This window comes from Fonsecaea pedrosoi (assembly GCF_000835455.1).
Source record: "Fonsecaea pedrosoi CBS 271.37 unplaced genomic scaffold supercont1.5, whole genome shotgun sequence".
NCBI classification, from domain to species: Eukaryota; Fungi; Ascomycota; class Eurotiomycetes; order Chaetothyriales; family Herpotrichiellaceae; genus Fonsecaea; species Fonsecaea pedrosoi.
Genome location: NW_013550611.1, coordinates 1 through 16,431, shown reverse-complemented (window position 1 = coordinate 16,431; position 16,431 = coordinate 1). Strand labels below are relative to the sequence as shown.

Sequence of the window (16,431 nt, the reverse complement as noted above, 5' to 3'; positions counted from 1 at the left end):
GCATAGTACCATTGTCCGTTGGACTGTAAGACAAGTGGGTTATTGTTCGGATCACTTCCTGTGACATATACGTTGACACGGTTGCCGTCTCCGAGCTTGTTGACGAACCAAATGCGAAATTGTCCTTTAACTCCTTCCCCTCAGAGGTAGTGTTGACCGAAGTAATACTAGGCTTGGTTTAGTTAGATCAAAGCCCCCTTGCACCGTGTGCGTGTTGTGCTGAGGCCAAATAGCGTCGTAGGATGCTAAACTATCTCACACATGGAGCAGCGAGTAGGTGACTCTACAAGAGTGGAAATTACGGAGATTCATACTTGAGAGTCTTATGAGGATAGTGTCATACGCGCCTGCTGATTGTTTTTTGGGAGAAAAGAGGGTCGAACCTCAAATCAGGCTGTGGGTCACGTGTATAGACCAGTGTCCAACTTCACTTCCCTCTCTTTCCCCCTCTGTTTGGTCACACCTTGACGCATTCGATAACCGCAACATCAGTCGCCAAGCTCTTGTGTACGCCGACCATCTTCAACCCAGCACTCGCTGTCAGGTCATCGAACATCTTCTCGGTCCGCTCCTTGCCACCGAGGTTCATCATGCAGAGATCGGTCCAGGCATTCAGGGCCGTGGGCGGATTGGGCATGACTTGCTCGGTGATTAGGACTCTGGAGTCCGGGGCCATGGCGTCGGCGAGGTGAGAGAGGATGATGCGATCGTTCGCGTCGGACCAGTCATGCATGCAGCGCCGGATGTAGTAGACGAGAGCGCCTGAAAAGGAGGACAAAAGGGTGGTTAGACTCGCGGAGGGGAACTCGAAGTGAGAAGGGAAGAGAAGGGTAGATAGAACTCGCCTTTGACAGGGTTTGGCTGGAAGAAATCATGTGGAATCTTCTTGACCTCTTCAAAACCGGGTTCGTTAGCCTGAATGACTTCCTCAATGACCGGTGCCCGGTCCTGCAACACCAATCTCTCGGCAGGGATCTCAGGAAACGCAGCCATGATGCGCTTGAGGGCCTGGCCTTTGCCACCGCCAACATCAACAATCAACGGTCTGTCGTTGGGACCTTCCGTGTTCTTCGCAATCCAGCTGAAATCGTACATGCCCGTCACCGGCAGCACCTCATCGAGTGTATTCATGCTCTGATTAAAATCGACCAGACGTTCCGGTTCCTTGCTGATGACCTCCCAGAAATTCTTGTCCGGGTCGCCCCAAGCAAACGAATGGGGATTGTGATTCCCTAACTTTGGTTCTTTCAGACCGTACTTGGCGAAGAATTGCGGCCACTGGGCCCATGGGACCATGGCTTCATCGAACCTGGAAACAGAATAGTCCTCAGTGTCACACATCGCACGAAGTGAGGGGGGCGGGTGGTTTACATGATCTGGAAAAAGACCCCCTGGGCGTTTCCAGAGACATAGAGCTTTGAAAGCCTGGAATGTGCGACACGGTCCTCCCCGATTTGATGGAGGAAACCTGTAACGTGTTGAGACAACGAGACTCGAGCGCAGTCATATACACCTAGACTGACCTGTAGCCACCATCATCCAAGCCATGCGAGCTTGCAACCGGTCAGTCATGTCTCGGCGTAATGTGCAACTAATCAAGCGTACTGACGAGCGGCACCTCAGCACCGAGACTGGCCGCCAAATCCTCGTAGGAAATGCTTCCTTCCAGCGGAATCTTGTCAAATGCTTTCATCTTCATAAACATCCGAATCGCCCCCATCTCGGCCATCTGGAGAAGTCTCAGTTGGGCATGGTCCAGAGTGTATAGGGAGGGACTAAAACACTCACGTGTGTCGAGAATTCATATGGCGTCTCACCAGGCTCCCGGACGACGTTGATGATCTGCCGGGCCGCATTGGTCATTCGTTGACGAAGCAGCAGACCTTGTTGCCCCGAGGGGTCCTTGTAGTCCTTGGAGGTCTCATAAATCTGACTGGTCAGGGCGTTGAGAGACTCGACGAGCTCACTTGCGGCGACAGATAATGCGCCCGGGTCGTTTTCTCGGGAGCTCATCGTAGCAAACCAAGAGACGGGTGGAAAGCTGAATAACTTTTTCCAGGGGTTCAGTCGATGCCTGAATGAAAGACCGTAATAGCAGATGACAAGGTTTCTACTTTCGGTGAAGGGGATCGAAACCCCTCGGTAAGATCCTTCTGCCCCTCAGAAGGCCGGCAGGATTACGCGGGAGTTGCAATCAGACCTCTTCCATGGACCATGACACCCATGAGCGCGGCATGTGAAGGGAAGATGGGGACTGGCTCTGATTATAGATGAAAAAGCAAGTCGATATGCACATTTGCGCAGTTAGGTGCAGCGCTTCGGACGCAACACTGGTGTCCGCGACTCCACGCTCCCTTTAGCTTCGCGGGAGGTGACTGACCGGGAAGTGTTGGTTGGCAACTGTCTCGATTGAGCTGGTTGCAGGTACGAGGGTGTTTTGGTTGCATCGTGGCCCTCTGTCAATTGGTGTCGCCAAAAAAGAGTTTGACGACTCAGCGTAAGTATTTCGCCATTTTCGGCCGCTATCGGCACGGCTCTTGGGTTGCAGTGCCGGTAGTCTTAGCCCAAGGCCCCACACAGGACCCCAGCCAAAAGTACTCCCTCACTCACCCGGACGCGTCACCCGAAGTACCGACTACACAGCGTCCGTGGTTTCCGCCTAGATTAAGTTTCAAAAAGCTCAATGGTCCACAAGGACGATGGTTGTTCCATATGAGACAACATCTTGCCAAAATAGAGACGACTAAACAATGAATACACCACCGGACAACAATAATCAGAACCAGCAGATCACACAGGCGGCTATAGAGCCAGACGTACGTTCGATCCATGCTCTGCTCCAGGAGTTTTTACTGAACCCGCGATATCGCAGTCGCCGCCGGAAGACGAAGGCTTTGCAGAATCGAGGTGATTTAGCTGAGCTAGCCTTCAATCTCCTATATCATATCGCTGACGGAAAACCCCTTCAAAAGTACGTCTAGTTACTGTACCTCGATCCAGTCGGAGATCAGAAACGGGCGGATTGAGAATGGTCGTGTATATGCCGCGTACGGACGAAATGGTAATATACATATTTGTCACTAACTCTCCTTCTGAAGACTTTTTAATGTGGATTATTAGAATATGGCTTGCCCGTTGACGATTACGAGCTGGACCGGATCGACATGAACCACGAAAAGTACACTCTACTGCAGAACAACAAGCTATTTCTTGCCCCGTTGCCTCCGAATCCCCAGAAGATGTTAGATATTGGCACCGGCACAGGTACTTACTTCTAACCTTCAATCCACGAAACCCGAAGCTCGAGAAGAGAGATTCTAACACAGTAGTAAGGAATCTTTGCCATCTACCTCGCCGATATGTTCCCGTCGGCCATAGTCCTCGGAACGGATATTTCGCCCATCCAACCCCCATGGTTAGCTTTTTTCCTGGTTCAATCGAAGAGGTCCAAAGAGGCTGATGAGAAAGAAATAGGGTCCCTCCCAATTGCCAGTTCGAAATTGATGATGCAGAAGAAGATTGGCTGTATCCAGAAAACTCATTCGATTATATCCACGGCCGAGATCTATACCACTCGATTCGCGATTGGCCCAGGCTCATTGGGCAGGCGTACAGGTGACCAGCAGTTGCCAACCAAATCCGAAAAAGCGACCTAAACTAATTAACGCCTATTCTAGCCACCTCAAACCGGGAGGGTACCTCGAACTTGCCTGCGTGTGGCCAGTGCCCAAGAGCGATGACGACAGCTTGCCCAAGGAAGGATCAGCGTACGTCGAGGTGTGCGACACGTTCCAAGAGATCGCGGCTCGTATCGGGGCCGCGCCTGACGCTCCTTGGAGCTACAGGTCGTGGATGGCCGAGGCCGGTTTCCAGAACATCCACGAGCACATCTTCAAAATCCCCACCTCTCCGTGGGCTCGGGATCCAAGGCTAAAGAAGGTCGGTGCGTTGGAGCTGGTGAATGTCATGGAAGGCGCACAGGCATTCTTGCTTCGGGGCTATACAGCAAACATGGGCAAAACGCGAGAGGAATTGGAGGTCTTGCTGGCGCAGATGAGGAAGGAGCTTGTGAACCAACGGTTTCATAGCTATGTTTCATTGTAGGGAAAACTCCCGTTCCTTCCCTCGGTGTGCAAAGGATCCAAAAGCTAATCCAATCTCCAGCGTTGTTGTATACGGGCAGAAGCCGGAAGCGTCATGACCACGGTAGGGCAACAGAACTTATACCACAGGATTTGACAAGGTAGTTAATGGACGCTGTTATGACTTTACTGAAGTAATAGTTACGACGGTAACACAGCCACATAGGAAGAACTCATTTTTAGGATTCTGTATCATTAACTAACATAATGTAGCTGTTTGAGGGAGAGAAGAGAATAAAGTAGGTCAACTGAGGGATGTCATGTATTAGGCTAACAGTGGCTGACCCTTAGTAGGTTGACTCCATTTACTCACTTCGTGAACATTCTTCATAGGTAACGTCCCGCGCTGTTGAAATTTCAACCTTACCCATGGCTCGTAGTTGATTAATCCAATGTACAGAAGAGGAGAAAGCTAATCTTCCAAAAGAGGTCGAAGAGAGATTGGTTTGAATTGGAATCTAGCGAGTGACTAAGATTCTGCATTATTAACCTGCGTAGGAGAAGATAAGAAACTTCCACAACGTGTGATATAATATAACTCGGCTCGCGTCACGGTATCAATACGCCAGATCCGCCTCACACCGCATTTGAAACCCCGTTACTCGCCGTCGCTATCAACAGACAGGACTTCTGTGGGCCTGTCATCCTCAAATACAGCAGAGGTCACTTTGTCGGACCCGAGGTAGATATCCCGGATTTCACCCTCAATTGGAACCGCAGAAAGGACCTCGCAGATCTTTTTCAGAACCGTACGAATGGAACGGGTCCTCATCAGTCGTGTGATTGAAGAAAACGTGTTCATATGTCCCCGGAATCCGGTACAATACTACCGTGACCGGCGACCTCGAGAGGCTGAAAGGCGAGGCCAACCCGGAGGGGAAACCATCAAGTTCCCTCAAAGCCCGCCTGTGGCACCTGCGAGCTCCTAAACCACCAATCGTTCGGTGAGACTGCTCTGTCAGGCTTTGTACAAGCCGGCATGTCGCTGAAATATATCCAAGAAGATTGATAACCAGATCTAGCTGGTAATACCGGTATGACCGTCAATCGCTAAGGCATGGTGTACTGGCGGCGGCCCGTAAGTCGACCGATCGGTCCCAAGGATGCTCCAGAATTCCTCGACGAACTGGCGGTGTCCTCTGGAGGCGGGCCTTACTGCAAGATATCGCCGGTTATCAATTGGGGGATTCCAGTTGCGAGGATGGCCATCAACCATGACGCCCCCAGCCTCTGACAGGATACACCAAGCTGCAGCGACGTCCCATGCCCAACATCCGCATTCCCAAAATGCATCCTGCTGGCCGGCAGCTACTCGACATATTGCGATAGCGGCCGAGCCAATGCATCGAAGGGAATTGACGAAATATCCTCCGGTGGCGGCCGTTCGAGCTAGGGCGGTGAAGACTTTGACATTAAGATCAAAATTGGGCCCTTCTCTATCACTACCCCATTCTATGCCGATGCATGCCGTCCTCAGCCCTTCGAGAGGCGTGCGAGTAAGCGGCAGTCTCTGCCGTGGTCCGCCTCGCTGCGAGACAAAGGCACCTTGGCCACGTACAGCGCTCCAGAGTTCATCTTGAAAAGGGTTGTAGACCACGCCCGCGGCGGGCTGTTGGTTAACGACAAGCCCGATGGACACACACACGGCCGGAAATCCATGGATGAAATTCGATGTTCCGTCTATGGGATCGACGATGAAGGTAGGATGGCCAGTGATGTCGAGCCCAGTCCCGTAAGTCTCCTCTCCCACAAAGGCAAAGGATGGATACTTTTCGGCAAGTCGATCACGGATAAATAGCTCGACGGCGTGGTCAGTCTCAGTGACCATGTCTGCAGCTGAAGGGGGAGTTGGTCATAAGCTAAGGACTATTTCTCCAAAGAAACTCACTATTCTTTTTAGTTGACGTTGTCAACAACGTCGGCCTTGCATTGCGAATGATGCTGCCAGCCTGGTTCGCAATACCGACCAAATAGTCAGCGATGCCCTGCAAGTCGTGTCTGCTCATCTTGGACATGAGGTTGATCTAGAGACAAAGACCGACAAGGATGCACTGATCCTCTTATATCTATCGCCTGGTATACTTTTTTCACTCGGTGTCTTCGTGCTCCCAGCATGTAATGTAACCAGCGCGCAATGTATGAAGGATAAACCTCGGCGTGAAATGGTCGGCAAGCGATAGCGGCGTTTCAGAGGCTCGTCGCTTAGAGATAAGAAATCTGCATCAGTCCCGCCGTCGCCGAACCCTCCTCTCTTTCTTTATCCATCTCTCACCAGAACAAGAGATAACAGACAGGCATTGATGGCTTGCTGGGCCCGATCAGAATCAAGGGTCAACTACATCCGTACAGAGGGCCGGCTCGATCAGACTGGAGTTCCTCTCATCCTCTCCTCCTCTCCTCCTCTCCTCGCACCGAGGCTTCTCTCAAAATCTAGCCGACGACCAATGATGTAGACTAGCTGCACAGCGTCCAATTCAAGAAACTCCTCGAGTCCCGCATGAGCCCGAGCATGTCAATGTCCGCTCTGCCCCGGCATGGCTACTACCGCGGCCGAGTCCGGTCTGGCTGTCTCACATGTCGCGGACGTAAGGTTTGTAACCTACTGCTGTGCTTTTTCATTCCCCTTGTAACGCATTGGCATAGGTAAAATGCGACGAAGCGAAGCCAGCGTGCGACAATTGCACGCGGCTGGAGCGGCGGTGCGTGTACAAGCCCAAGAAAAGCCAACTGCGCAGTACGAACGCCGACACTACAAATCAGCATCCACTACGGATCTTGGAAGACACCAGGATCAACCATGTGTCTCTTCAACCCAACCCAAGCCCGGCCTCAGAAGATGCTGGCGCGGGAGAAGTAGGCGTCGCCACCCTCGCCCACACCTCCAAGACCTGGGATAGCAGCCACGACCCGTTTCTACACCCTGACAGCTGGAAGGCTGAGGTGACGGCGCGCCTGGAGCGGGCGTTGCAGGGCCAGACACAGAGTCCCAGCACCCGAAGTCCCGATAATGGCCACGCAGATACAGACCTCCCAGCAACCCTCATCTCGCGCGACATCGAACTTACTACGACCATGGACTTCCTCGCGTCGCGCGGAGAACCCTCTCAACTGATCACCTTCTTCGCCGACGAGGTTGAGTGTCCCGGCATCACGCCCTTCGACCCGGTCAACTGGCAGCGAGCGAAGCTGCACCTCGTCGAGCTGGGCAAGTCCTGCCCAGCTGTGGCGTCGGGCGTCATTGCGGTTTCGGCGCTGTACAAAGCACAGCTTTACGCGCTCTCCCAGTCCAAAGCCCTGTCTCACTACCGCGCCGTGAAGAGGTCCTTTGACGAGCTGTTGCAAGTCCACAGCCAGCAGGATTTCGACACGGTCATCGCGGTGGCTTTTTTGCTGTGTCTCTTTGAACTGATCCACGCCGGCGAAGTAGTGCCTGTCTTCAAAGAGCCCAGCACACACTTCGTTGAGAGACTCGCGGCGTTGGCGGCCGCACAATCGTCATCGCCTTCGCCGGCGACCCCTCCGTTGACAATCCGTCTAATCACCTGGATAAAAATTTTCCAGGCAATAACCATGCGCGCCGGCGGTACGGGCCTCCTCTCGGAAACCATCGAGACCCTGCTTCCTGAGTACGAGAGCCCCATCCCCACCATCAGTCCGCTACCAGAGGCACAGCACGACGACACTTCCGGAGCCTCGTCGGGCACGGGGGGCCAGCTGGGCGAAGTGCTCGGTGCGCCGCTGTTCGACTTCTACTTCCGGCTGCAGCTGGTGTCGCGCGATATTGCGCGGCTGACACACTACCACCGGTCGCGCACGACGGGCGGCGACCAGGACCAGGTTGTCGAGCACGTGGAGCGCATCAAGGCGCGGCTGCGCGCGTTGTGGGCCGGCCGGAGCACCACGCAGCGCCAGACGCCGCAGGACCTGGCGGCGCAGCTGGCGCCGCGCATCGCACGCCCCCTCGCGAGTCTGATCGGTATCTGCGACGCCGCATACCACGCCGAGTTTGTCGAGATCGACCGCGTGCTGGGCGATCCAGTCTCGAAGTGGACGGATTCCCGCGACGCCCTGCGCACAATTCGCGACCTCGTCGATCGGGACCGAGACCAGGCCCTGCGCCAAACTGATGGCACCGAAGGCCGAGAGAAACAATCGACAGTCAATCCAGGCTATATCCGCGCGCTCTTCCTGTACGCGATTGAATGCATGGATGAAGCGCAGATCCGCTGGGCGACTGACCGCATCGCCGACATCCGCAGCTCGATCTACCGCAGCGATTTCTTTGCCAAGTTTGCCACGGCGCTCGCGGACGCCCAGATGCGCAAGGAGAGACGCGTCACGTCCAAATATTTCTGCATATGGTTCTTTGGCGTGCCACCGCCATATATGTGACCGCGTTTCAATCAAAAGTTACTCTGTGCGGTTTCTAACACTTTTGGTTTTAAGGTGTACAGCACAAATGGCAGAAGCGCCCAGCAGGTGCCAGAGATGGTTCCTCTTACGCGCTCTTTTGCTCGGACACCGGTGTGCCCTGGGGACTCAATACTCTCAAAGCTCAGAGCCAGTCAGAATCAAAATCCTGAAACAGAGCTTTTTGCTTCTACACTTTGACTTGGCTAGTGGTTGCATCCTTCTCCACAACCGCCTCGACCAAGTCGACCTGGGCCTTGGAAAAGTGGCGTGGCGCCAGGTTGCGAGCAAACAAGATGTCCATTTCGGCAGTCGTCCGGTCCTTGGTCTCCGGGACACAAAAGTACGCAAAGACAGTCGAGATCAGACAGCCTCCGGCCCAGAAGAAGCCCGTCCGGGCCCCCCAATTCCACGCGCTAGTGTTCAGTTGGTATGGCGTCAGGACACCGGCAATGATGGTGGAGATAGCGTAAGTGAACCGGGCGAGCACCACGACTTTGCTGCGGAGGAGGGCCGAGGGGATCTCGGCGCAGAGGGTGTTGGTGAGTGGGCCACTGGTGGCGTTGTACAGAAAGGAAGAAATAATCAAAATCGACCCAATCGCCCACGAGTACGAGGTGTTGGACGAGTGTGCTTGAGGAACGCCCAGACCGCCGATGATGACCATAAGAATCAGCATGACAACCAGACTCCAGAAGTAAATGAGTCGGCGGCCGAAGAAGGGTAGGAAAATCCACTGGAATGAATAGCCAGGTTAGAAATCCACAAATTCGAATGTATGCATCATCGGCATCGAACAAGGTGATGAAACCTACCGCCACGAACCCTCCCAGCAAAGCTAGCGAATAGCTCACAATGGTCATGTTGAAAGCCTGCGTGCTGGGCAGGCCGGCCTGCTCGAGAAAATAAGTCGAATACCCGCGGAGAGGGTTGCCGCTGAGGGTTTGGATGCAGTAAATGCCGATGGGGATCAAGGTCCTTTTCAGGTCAACGCCCTTGAAGCAGGCCAGGTAAGAAGTCTCGGCGTTGACGGCGCGTTCGTACTCGGTTGTGACGACCATCAGGGCCACTTTTTTGTCAATGTCCAGACTTTCTTTTTGATGTTGCTTGGACGAGAGGCCCCTCAGGACGGTCTTTGCATCCTCGAGGCGACCCTGTCTGACGAGCCACCAGGGCGACTCGGGTGCGAAGGTGAGGAGCGGTATCAGGATGACAGGCCACACCCATCTGGATATGGATCAAGTTAGCACTGAGTCACGATTTTCCTACTGCAAAGATTTGGCTCACTGAGCAGCAAATGGGATCCTGTACGCCCACTGGTCTTGGATGCTCAGAACTCCGCGAAGAATGCCAGCGCCGATGAGATGGCCAATTGCCTTTGAGAGTGTAAGTGTTCAAACTTGTGTCCTTTCAAGTTTCGACAGGAGAGATGTCATACCCAGCAGGCATTAACCCAGGTGGTAAGGTACGGTTGAAGGCAAGTTGGAGCAATCTCCATTGCATAGACGACAGGAATGGTCTGGAATAGACCAATAGGAATTCCTAGTGTTCGAGTTCGTCAGGTACATCATGGGGGTCACCCCCAACATCCGGGGTGATCTGGCACATACCAAAAAGTACCTGACCGACTTCGAGGACGTCGAGGCTCGGAGCAAAGAATTGAATGAAGATGAATGCGACGATGACCATCAGGCCAGCTATCATGGTCTTGCGAAAGCCGAATTGGTCGCTGACCCATCCAGCTACCAACAGACCGATTAACTGGCCACAGGAACCCCCGTTGTTCAGCCCGGCTTGCCACTTCGCAGGGATCTCGTATTTGCCCTTGCCAACAGGGACACCGTACCGTTTCTGAAACGTCGACTGAGCGATCAAATTGCCCATCAACATGGTGTCGTATCCTTCCATGAAGATGGCGGCCGACATGGCCAAACTCCAGAAGATGGGCTTGGGATACAGCTTGATGGCATCCCGTAAACGCAAGTCGTGCTCCTGGTTGTTTCCCTCTTGAGCGTCGGGCAGCCACTCGGCCGGGCTGCTGCTAGGTCGGGGTTCTTCGGCTACAGAGACGTCGACTTCTTTCTGGGCCGCCATGGCTAAAGGATGTCGTTACAGGAACTATTCGTGCTCGGCGCAATTCAAGATAACAATGCTGGACGAGAAGAAGAAGACCCCTGGGCAAGATAGAGACCTGTCATACTGCTTTCCACCTCTCCAAGGGACGACATTACGACCACTTCTTAAATACTCGCATGCTTGCGTGCCCTGCTCCGTATGTCTCGGTGGTGACCTCGTGCAGAACGCCATGTTCTGGAATAAGTTTGTAGATGGACAAATCTTGCAGGAGATCCTTTTAGATGGACCGCCAATCACCAAGTTGAGCAGCACCTCGTGGCCAGACACGTGAGAAGTCATCTTTGAAAACCCTCCAAGGTGGTATTGGAGCTTTTCTTATCTGTTGCCGACGGAGGATTTCGAGCTCCACCTTGTGCTTATCTGGAACCGACGGAAAATCTCCAAGCGACGAGGCAAGAAAATAGGTCGTGTAGTGAGCTAACACTCCAGAAGGGGCAGAAAAGCTGTTTCTACCGAGTCAGTAGGTTACGTGACTTCACAGAAGGTGATTACTACAACAGGGTCAATCTTGGGAAGCAGTACTCAAGGTTGTCACAGAGTCAACTGCGAGTTTTTGATGATTTGCACGTGAGTGATGTTATGCCATAGGACGATCTATCAAGCAGATTCCCCTCCTTCTCGCCCGAGGTAGAACAGCCTTGGATACGCACACATGTCCTGAAACACACAAAATTCCACAGCGCCCAGATCAAATTCCATCTTCACCTTAGGGAGAAGCTCAGCAAAGGTCTTGTTGAGCGCAAGCCTATCGTCACCGTCTACATGTCGCAACAGATAGGCGACGGTGACGTGAAAGATGTACATGTCATGTCGAGGGGCACGGAACCCCATGGCGTCAGCGAGTCGATCCCTCAGCCTCCTCATACGCTTTTCTTCCTCGTCGGTGGCTCCCTCAATCTCAAGCCCCACGCCGACCACGGCGGGATCGAATCCCCGAACTCGCATCTTGTATGGCGGTGCCAGGCCCTCGCTTTGGAGCTGGTCACCCAGCTCTCCCAAGGTTTTGGAAAACTCGACCGTGTACTCGTCCAGCGGTCTTTTTTCCAAATTTTCCGGCCACATGTCGCCCTCACACTCGATCTCCCGGACACCATCCAAAACGGTCATGTGCCATGTTTCTGGAGGGACCAGACGGAAGAAGCGAGCAAGAGTTGCGTGGGAGCCGAGAGCGTCATGGATAGCACGTAGACCGGATATCAGGGGAGAGTCGAGCGGTATGTGACAGATGGTGGTGTTACCGGGATACCGTTGGACAAGACCGTCTGGGGAGAATTTGACTGGGACACCTTCAGGGTAGGGTGACTTTGTAAGAGTGACTGCTGTCTCGCTGAGAGTGGTGGTGGTGGTGGTGGTGGCTGTTGTGGCCGTCATGATTGCCCTACTCCTGTAATGGGGTCTGATGTCGGAGAACAAACGAGATGGAAAAGGCCTTCACTACTTCTAGGATTTGCAAAACTTAGTGCCGTGGCCCAGTATCAACAGAGAAGGTATGAGCTTACCTCTCTTTATACGGATGTACTTGGACACGTGTCGTGAAAGATTTGTCTGTTCCCATCGGCAAAAGATTGTCATCGGTTAGAGATTGCCGAGTATGCTGCATGCTGCAAGCTGTAAGCATGAGACTATGGGTGAACCTACAAGTATCAAGTAGTAGTGGTAACAGCCACATGGTAGGATAGAGGATAAGTAGGAGTCGAGTTATGATCCATGTACGGTAGTAGTAGTAGTAAGTTATCAGAAAGGCCTTCATATGACCCGGAGTACGAGGGATTTCAGGAAGGTCTACCGACTATAGTAGCCTAGCTAAGACGAAAGATAAGAGTAAGGCTAGGTCACGTACCGTACGTAACTACTAAAATAGGAAAGTTACGATATACTATAGGGAAAAAACGGCCTAGGGATATCAGGTTAGGGCTAGAAATTTCCCCGAAATGACTAGATAGGAGGGAACCCCTAGTCGGTAGTAGCTTACTTACTACGATAAGAAGCGTCCCCTAGGGAATAGACCTCTTAGGGTAAGTCCTATCTCTTAGACTACGAGATACCGTCTAAGGGTTCTAGTTAAAGCGTCCCCTAGGGGATAGACCTCTTAAGGTAAGTCCTATCTCTCGGACTATAAGATACCGTCTAAGAGTTCTAGTTAAAGCGTTCCCTAGAGGATAGACCTCTTATAGGTTAAGTACTATCTCTTAAACTATAAGACGATAGTCCGGAAGATTTAGTTAAAGCGTCCTCTAGAGGATAGAATAATTAGACTTTATAAATTAACTTTAATTCCCCTTCTTACCTTCTTCTTCCTCTCTTTCTTATCTTCCCTCTCCTTAACTACTTATTAATACTACTCTTATTATTTATCTAGAGTTAGTATAAAGCGTAAAGGAGATATTATTATTACTTATTATTAACTATTAAAGCGTTAATGTCTTACTATACTTAATTAACCCTCTCTTACTTAATTATCGCTCCTTAAGTAAGTTAAGTTATATCGTCTAATAATCGTTATTTTCCCTACTACCCTACTTAATAGTACCTATCGAAAGATATTAAGATTTTTTATACGATAGGTATTAAGGAAATAGAAAGTTAAATAACTCTTAATACTTATCGTAAAATTCGCTCGTTTTTTTAGTTTTTATAATCCGCTAGTTATATTATACTAGTATATACTCTTATTTTCTAGCTCCTTAATCTAGTTTTACTATTATAGTCGTAACCCTACTTAAGTTTAACGATAGAAAGAAAAATATAGTATATCTCGCGAACTAGAAATTTTCGAAGTTTACTTTTTACGCTCGATTAATAGAGAAACTCTAGTTCTATCTATATCTTAATTTATAGAGTAATTAAAGTAAGAGTCGTAAAATTAGAGCGGAAACTATATAACGTTATATACTTAATTATAGATCGATTTAAGATTTTATTACGTAAGGACTTAAAACTCTACTTTCGACCGTACGAGACTAACCTCGTTTTTTTTAAGAGTTACTAGATCTCGTTAAAGTTAAGTTTAACGAGACTTAAGAAGCCTCGTTTTTTTCGAGAATATAGTCTCTTTTTTCTAAGAAATAGTCTTTTTTTTCGGAGCTTATTCTATCTTATATTTTTTAACTCTTTAATCGAAGTTTTCGACCCTTAAGTTAGAAATTTAGAAGTATCTTTATCTTTATAAAATTTCGTATAGATATTCCTTAAAAAATATAATTTAAGTTTACTTTAATCTATATATTTAGTTTAAAGCGCTTTAACTTAAAAAAATTAAATATAGTTATCTACTATCGTTATTCGTAATATAAAGGACCTTTACTTCGGTTTTTTTAAAATATAACGGTTAAAACTCTTAATCGAAAAAGACGAGTTAAGGATTAGAAAAACTAATTATAATATATATTTTTAGTCTTTAACTATAAGAACCTTATATACTTCTTTAATATTAAATTATATCTAAATTAGAGAAAATTAAGGGACGGAGCGAGTTTTTTAAACTAATCTCTTAATTCTTTATCTTATCTATATTATAAGTAAGTATTTTAATTAATTAAGTTCGTATTAGTTTTTTTCGAGAGGAGGGTTAGGAAAACTAATCTTAAGATAGTTAATATAGTATTAGTTAAGCGCTATAGTAAAGTCTCTATCCTTATTATCTTTCTTCTTCTACTCTTAATTATTTTTTTTCGAAGAAGAACTCGTTTTTTTCTTACCTTCTTCCCCTTAAGATTATAAAGATATACATTAAAAACTATTAAGAGCTCTTCTATTAATGCGTATTATTTTTTTAAGTTAATAATTAAAGAAATCGAGGGAAGAGTTAGATCTACTTTAATTAAGTATCTATAGATTAAGTAGAGGTTATTCTTAATATTATCTAGAGTCGCGCTAATTTTAAAGAAGATAACTTAGAAAATTTTAAGGTAAGCTTAAGTTAAATTTTTTAAAGTAGAAGTCGAAAATTACCTTATTTCCTTTATAGTAACTTTAATACTTAATAATAGTTAGATTATTCTTATCTCGTTAAAATTAAGCTTTAATTTAAAAAAAACGATAGTTAACGATTAGATTTTAACTAAAAAATAAAGGAAATTAAAGCTCGAAAAAATCGAGGGAATTATAGTAAGAATTAACTAAATAAAAAAGGACTATATCTTATTTTTCTTAAGAGAACTAGAGTAGACTTTAAATTAAAAAAAAAGGGAGGTAGACTCGTTTTTCTTAAACTTACTTAAACTTATCCTTAAAGGTAGACTTATTAGTAAGAAGAGGGTAGTTAATATAGTTAAAGTCCTTCTCGCGCTAGTCCTACTATACTACTTAATAGTACCTATCGAAAGATACTAAGATTTTTTATACGATAGATACTAAGGAAATAGAAAGTTAAATAACTCTTAATATCTATCGTAAAATTCGCTCGTTTTTTCAATTTTTACGATCTACTAGTCGTATTATACTAGTATATACTCTTATTTTCTAGCTCCTTAGTCTAGTTTTACTATTATAGTCGTAACCTTACTTAAGTTTAACGATAGAAAGAAAAATATAGTATATCTCGCGAACTAGAAATTTTTAAAGTTTATTTTTTACGCTCGATCGATAGAGAAACTCTAGTTCTATCTATACCTTAATTTATAGAGTAATCGAAGTAAGAGTCGTAAAATTAGAGCGGAAACTATATAGCGTTATATACTTAATTATAGATCGATTTAAGGTTTTATTATATAGGGACTTAGAACCCTACCTCCGACCGTACGAGACTAACCTCGTTTTTTTCGAGGGTTATTAAGTCTCGTTAAACTTAACTTTAATAAGACTTAAGAAGCCTCGTTTTTTTTAAGAGTATAGTCTCTTTTTTCTAAGAAGTAGTCTTTTTTTTCGGAGCTTATTCTATCTTATATTTTTTAACTCTTTAGTCGGAGTTTTTAACCCTTAAGTCGGGAAGTTAGAAGTACCTTTATCTTTATAAAATTTCGTATAGACGTCCCTCGAAAAATATAATCTAAGTCTACTCTAACCTATATATCTAGTTTAGAGCGCTTTAGCTCGAAAAAATTAAATATAGTTACTTATTATCGTTATCCGTAGTACGAAGGACCTTTACCTTAGTTTTTTTAAAATATAACGGTTAGAACTCTTAGTCGAAAAAGACGAGTTAAGGATCGGGAAAACTAATTATAGTACGTACTTCTAGCCTTTAGCTACGAGAACTTTATATACTTCTTTAACGTTAAACTATATCTAGATTAGAGAAAATCGAGGGGCGAAGCGAGTTTTTTAAACTAACCTCCTAGTCCTCCGCCTTATCTACATTATAGGTAAGTATTTTAACTAGTTAAGTCTATATTAGTTTTTTTTAAGAGGGGGGTCGGGAAAACCGACCTTAAGGTAGTTAACGCGGTACTAGCTAGACGCTATAGCGAAGTCTCTACTCTTATTATCTTTCTCCTTCTACTCTTAGTTAGCTTTTTTCGAAGGAAGACTTATTTTTTTCTTATCTTCTTCCCCTTAAGGTCGCGAAGGTATACGTTAAAAACTACTAAGAGCTCCTCTATTAACGCGTATTATTTTTTTAAGTTAGTAGTTAAAGAAACCGAGGGAAGGATCGGACTAATCTTAGTTAGGTACTTATAGACTAGGTAGAAGTTATCCTTAATATTATCTTAGGGTTAGGGTTAGGGTTAGGGTTAGGGTTAGGGTTAGGGTTAGGGTTAGGGTTAGGGTTAGGGTTAGGGTTAGGGTTAGGGTTAGGGTTAGG

At 47.6% G+C, this 16,431-nt stretch overlaps 7 protein-coding genes across 7 annotated transcripts; 2 read left to right on the top strand and 5 right to left on the bottom strand.

The window, feature by feature from the left end:
- Positions 1-457: 457 nt before the first annotated feature.
- Positions 458-676, bottom strand: Z517_07463 (uncharacterized protein; the record flags this gene model as incomplete). The annotated part of the gene is made up of 1 exon (XM_013425985.1): positions 458-676. The coding sequence occupies one exon, from the start codon at positions 674-676 to the stop codon at positions 458-460; it is 219 nt and encodes a 72-aa protein (XP_013281439.1).
- A 110-nt stretch (positions 677-786) lies between these two features.
- Positions 787-2,013, bottom strand: Z517_07462 (uncharacterized protein; the record flags this gene model as incomplete). Its single annotated transcript, XM_013425984.1, has 4 exons — positions 787-1,309; positions 1,372-1,492; positions 1,606-1,729; positions 1,789-2,013. 4 exons carry the CDS (start codon positions 2,011-2,013, stop codon positions 787-789), a joined length of 993 nt encoding a protein of 330 aa, XP_013281438.1.
- Positions 2,014-2,750: 737 nt separating this feature from the next.
- Positions 2,751-4,104, top strand: Z517_07461 (uncharacterized protein; the record flags this gene model as incomplete). Its single annotated transcript, XM_013425983.1, has 7 exons — positions 2,751-2,816; positions 2,873-2,907; positions 2,973-3,061; positions 3,121-3,264; positions 3,334-3,415; positions 3,475-3,615; positions 3,678-4,104. 7 exons carry the CDS (start codon positions 2,751-2,753, stop codon positions 4,102-4,104), a joined length of 984 nt encoding a protein of 327 aa, XP_013281437.1.
- A 1,056-nt stretch (positions 4,105-5,160) lies between these two features.
- Positions 5,161-6,157, bottom strand: Z517_07460 (uncharacterized protein; the record flags this gene model as incomplete). The annotated part of the gene is made up of 2 exons (XM_013425982.1): positions 5,161-5,978; positions 6,031-6,157. 2 exons carry the CDS (start codon positions 6,155-6,157, stop codon positions 5,161-5,163), a joined length of 945 nt encoding a protein of 314 aa, XP_013281436.1.
- A 482-nt stretch (positions 6,158-6,639) lies between these two features.
- Positions 6,640-8,534, top strand: Z517_07459 (uncharacterized protein; the record flags this gene model as incomplete). The annotated part of the gene is made up of 2 exons (XM_013425981.1): positions 6,640-6,732; positions 6,786-8,534. 2 exons carry the CDS (start codon positions 6,640-6,642, stop codon positions 8,532-8,534), a joined length of 1,842 nt encoding a protein of 613 aa, XP_013281435.1.
- Positions 8,535-8,742: 208 nt separating this feature from the next.
- Positions 8,743-10,646, bottom strand: Z517_07458 (uncharacterized protein; the record flags this gene model as incomplete). Its single annotated transcript, XM_013425980.1, has 5 exons — positions 8,743-9,288; positions 9,368-9,779; positions 9,840-9,928; positions 9,991-10,094; positions 10,163-10,646. The coding sequence occupies 5 exons, from the start codon at positions 10,644-10,646 to the stop codon at positions 8,743-8,745; spliced, it is 1,635 nt and encodes a 544-aa protein (XP_013281434.1).
- Positions 10,647-11,285: 639 nt separating this feature from the next.
- Z517_07457 (uncharacterized protein) lies at positions 11,286-12,059 on the bottom strand (the record flags this gene model as incomplete). Its single annotated transcript, XM_013425979.1, has 1 exon — positions 11,286-12,059. One exon carries the CDS (start codon positions 12,057-12,059, stop codon positions 11,286-11,288), a length of 774 nt encoding a protein of 257 aa, XP_013281433.1.
- Between the last annotated feature and the right edge of the window lie 4,372 nt (positions 12,060-16,431).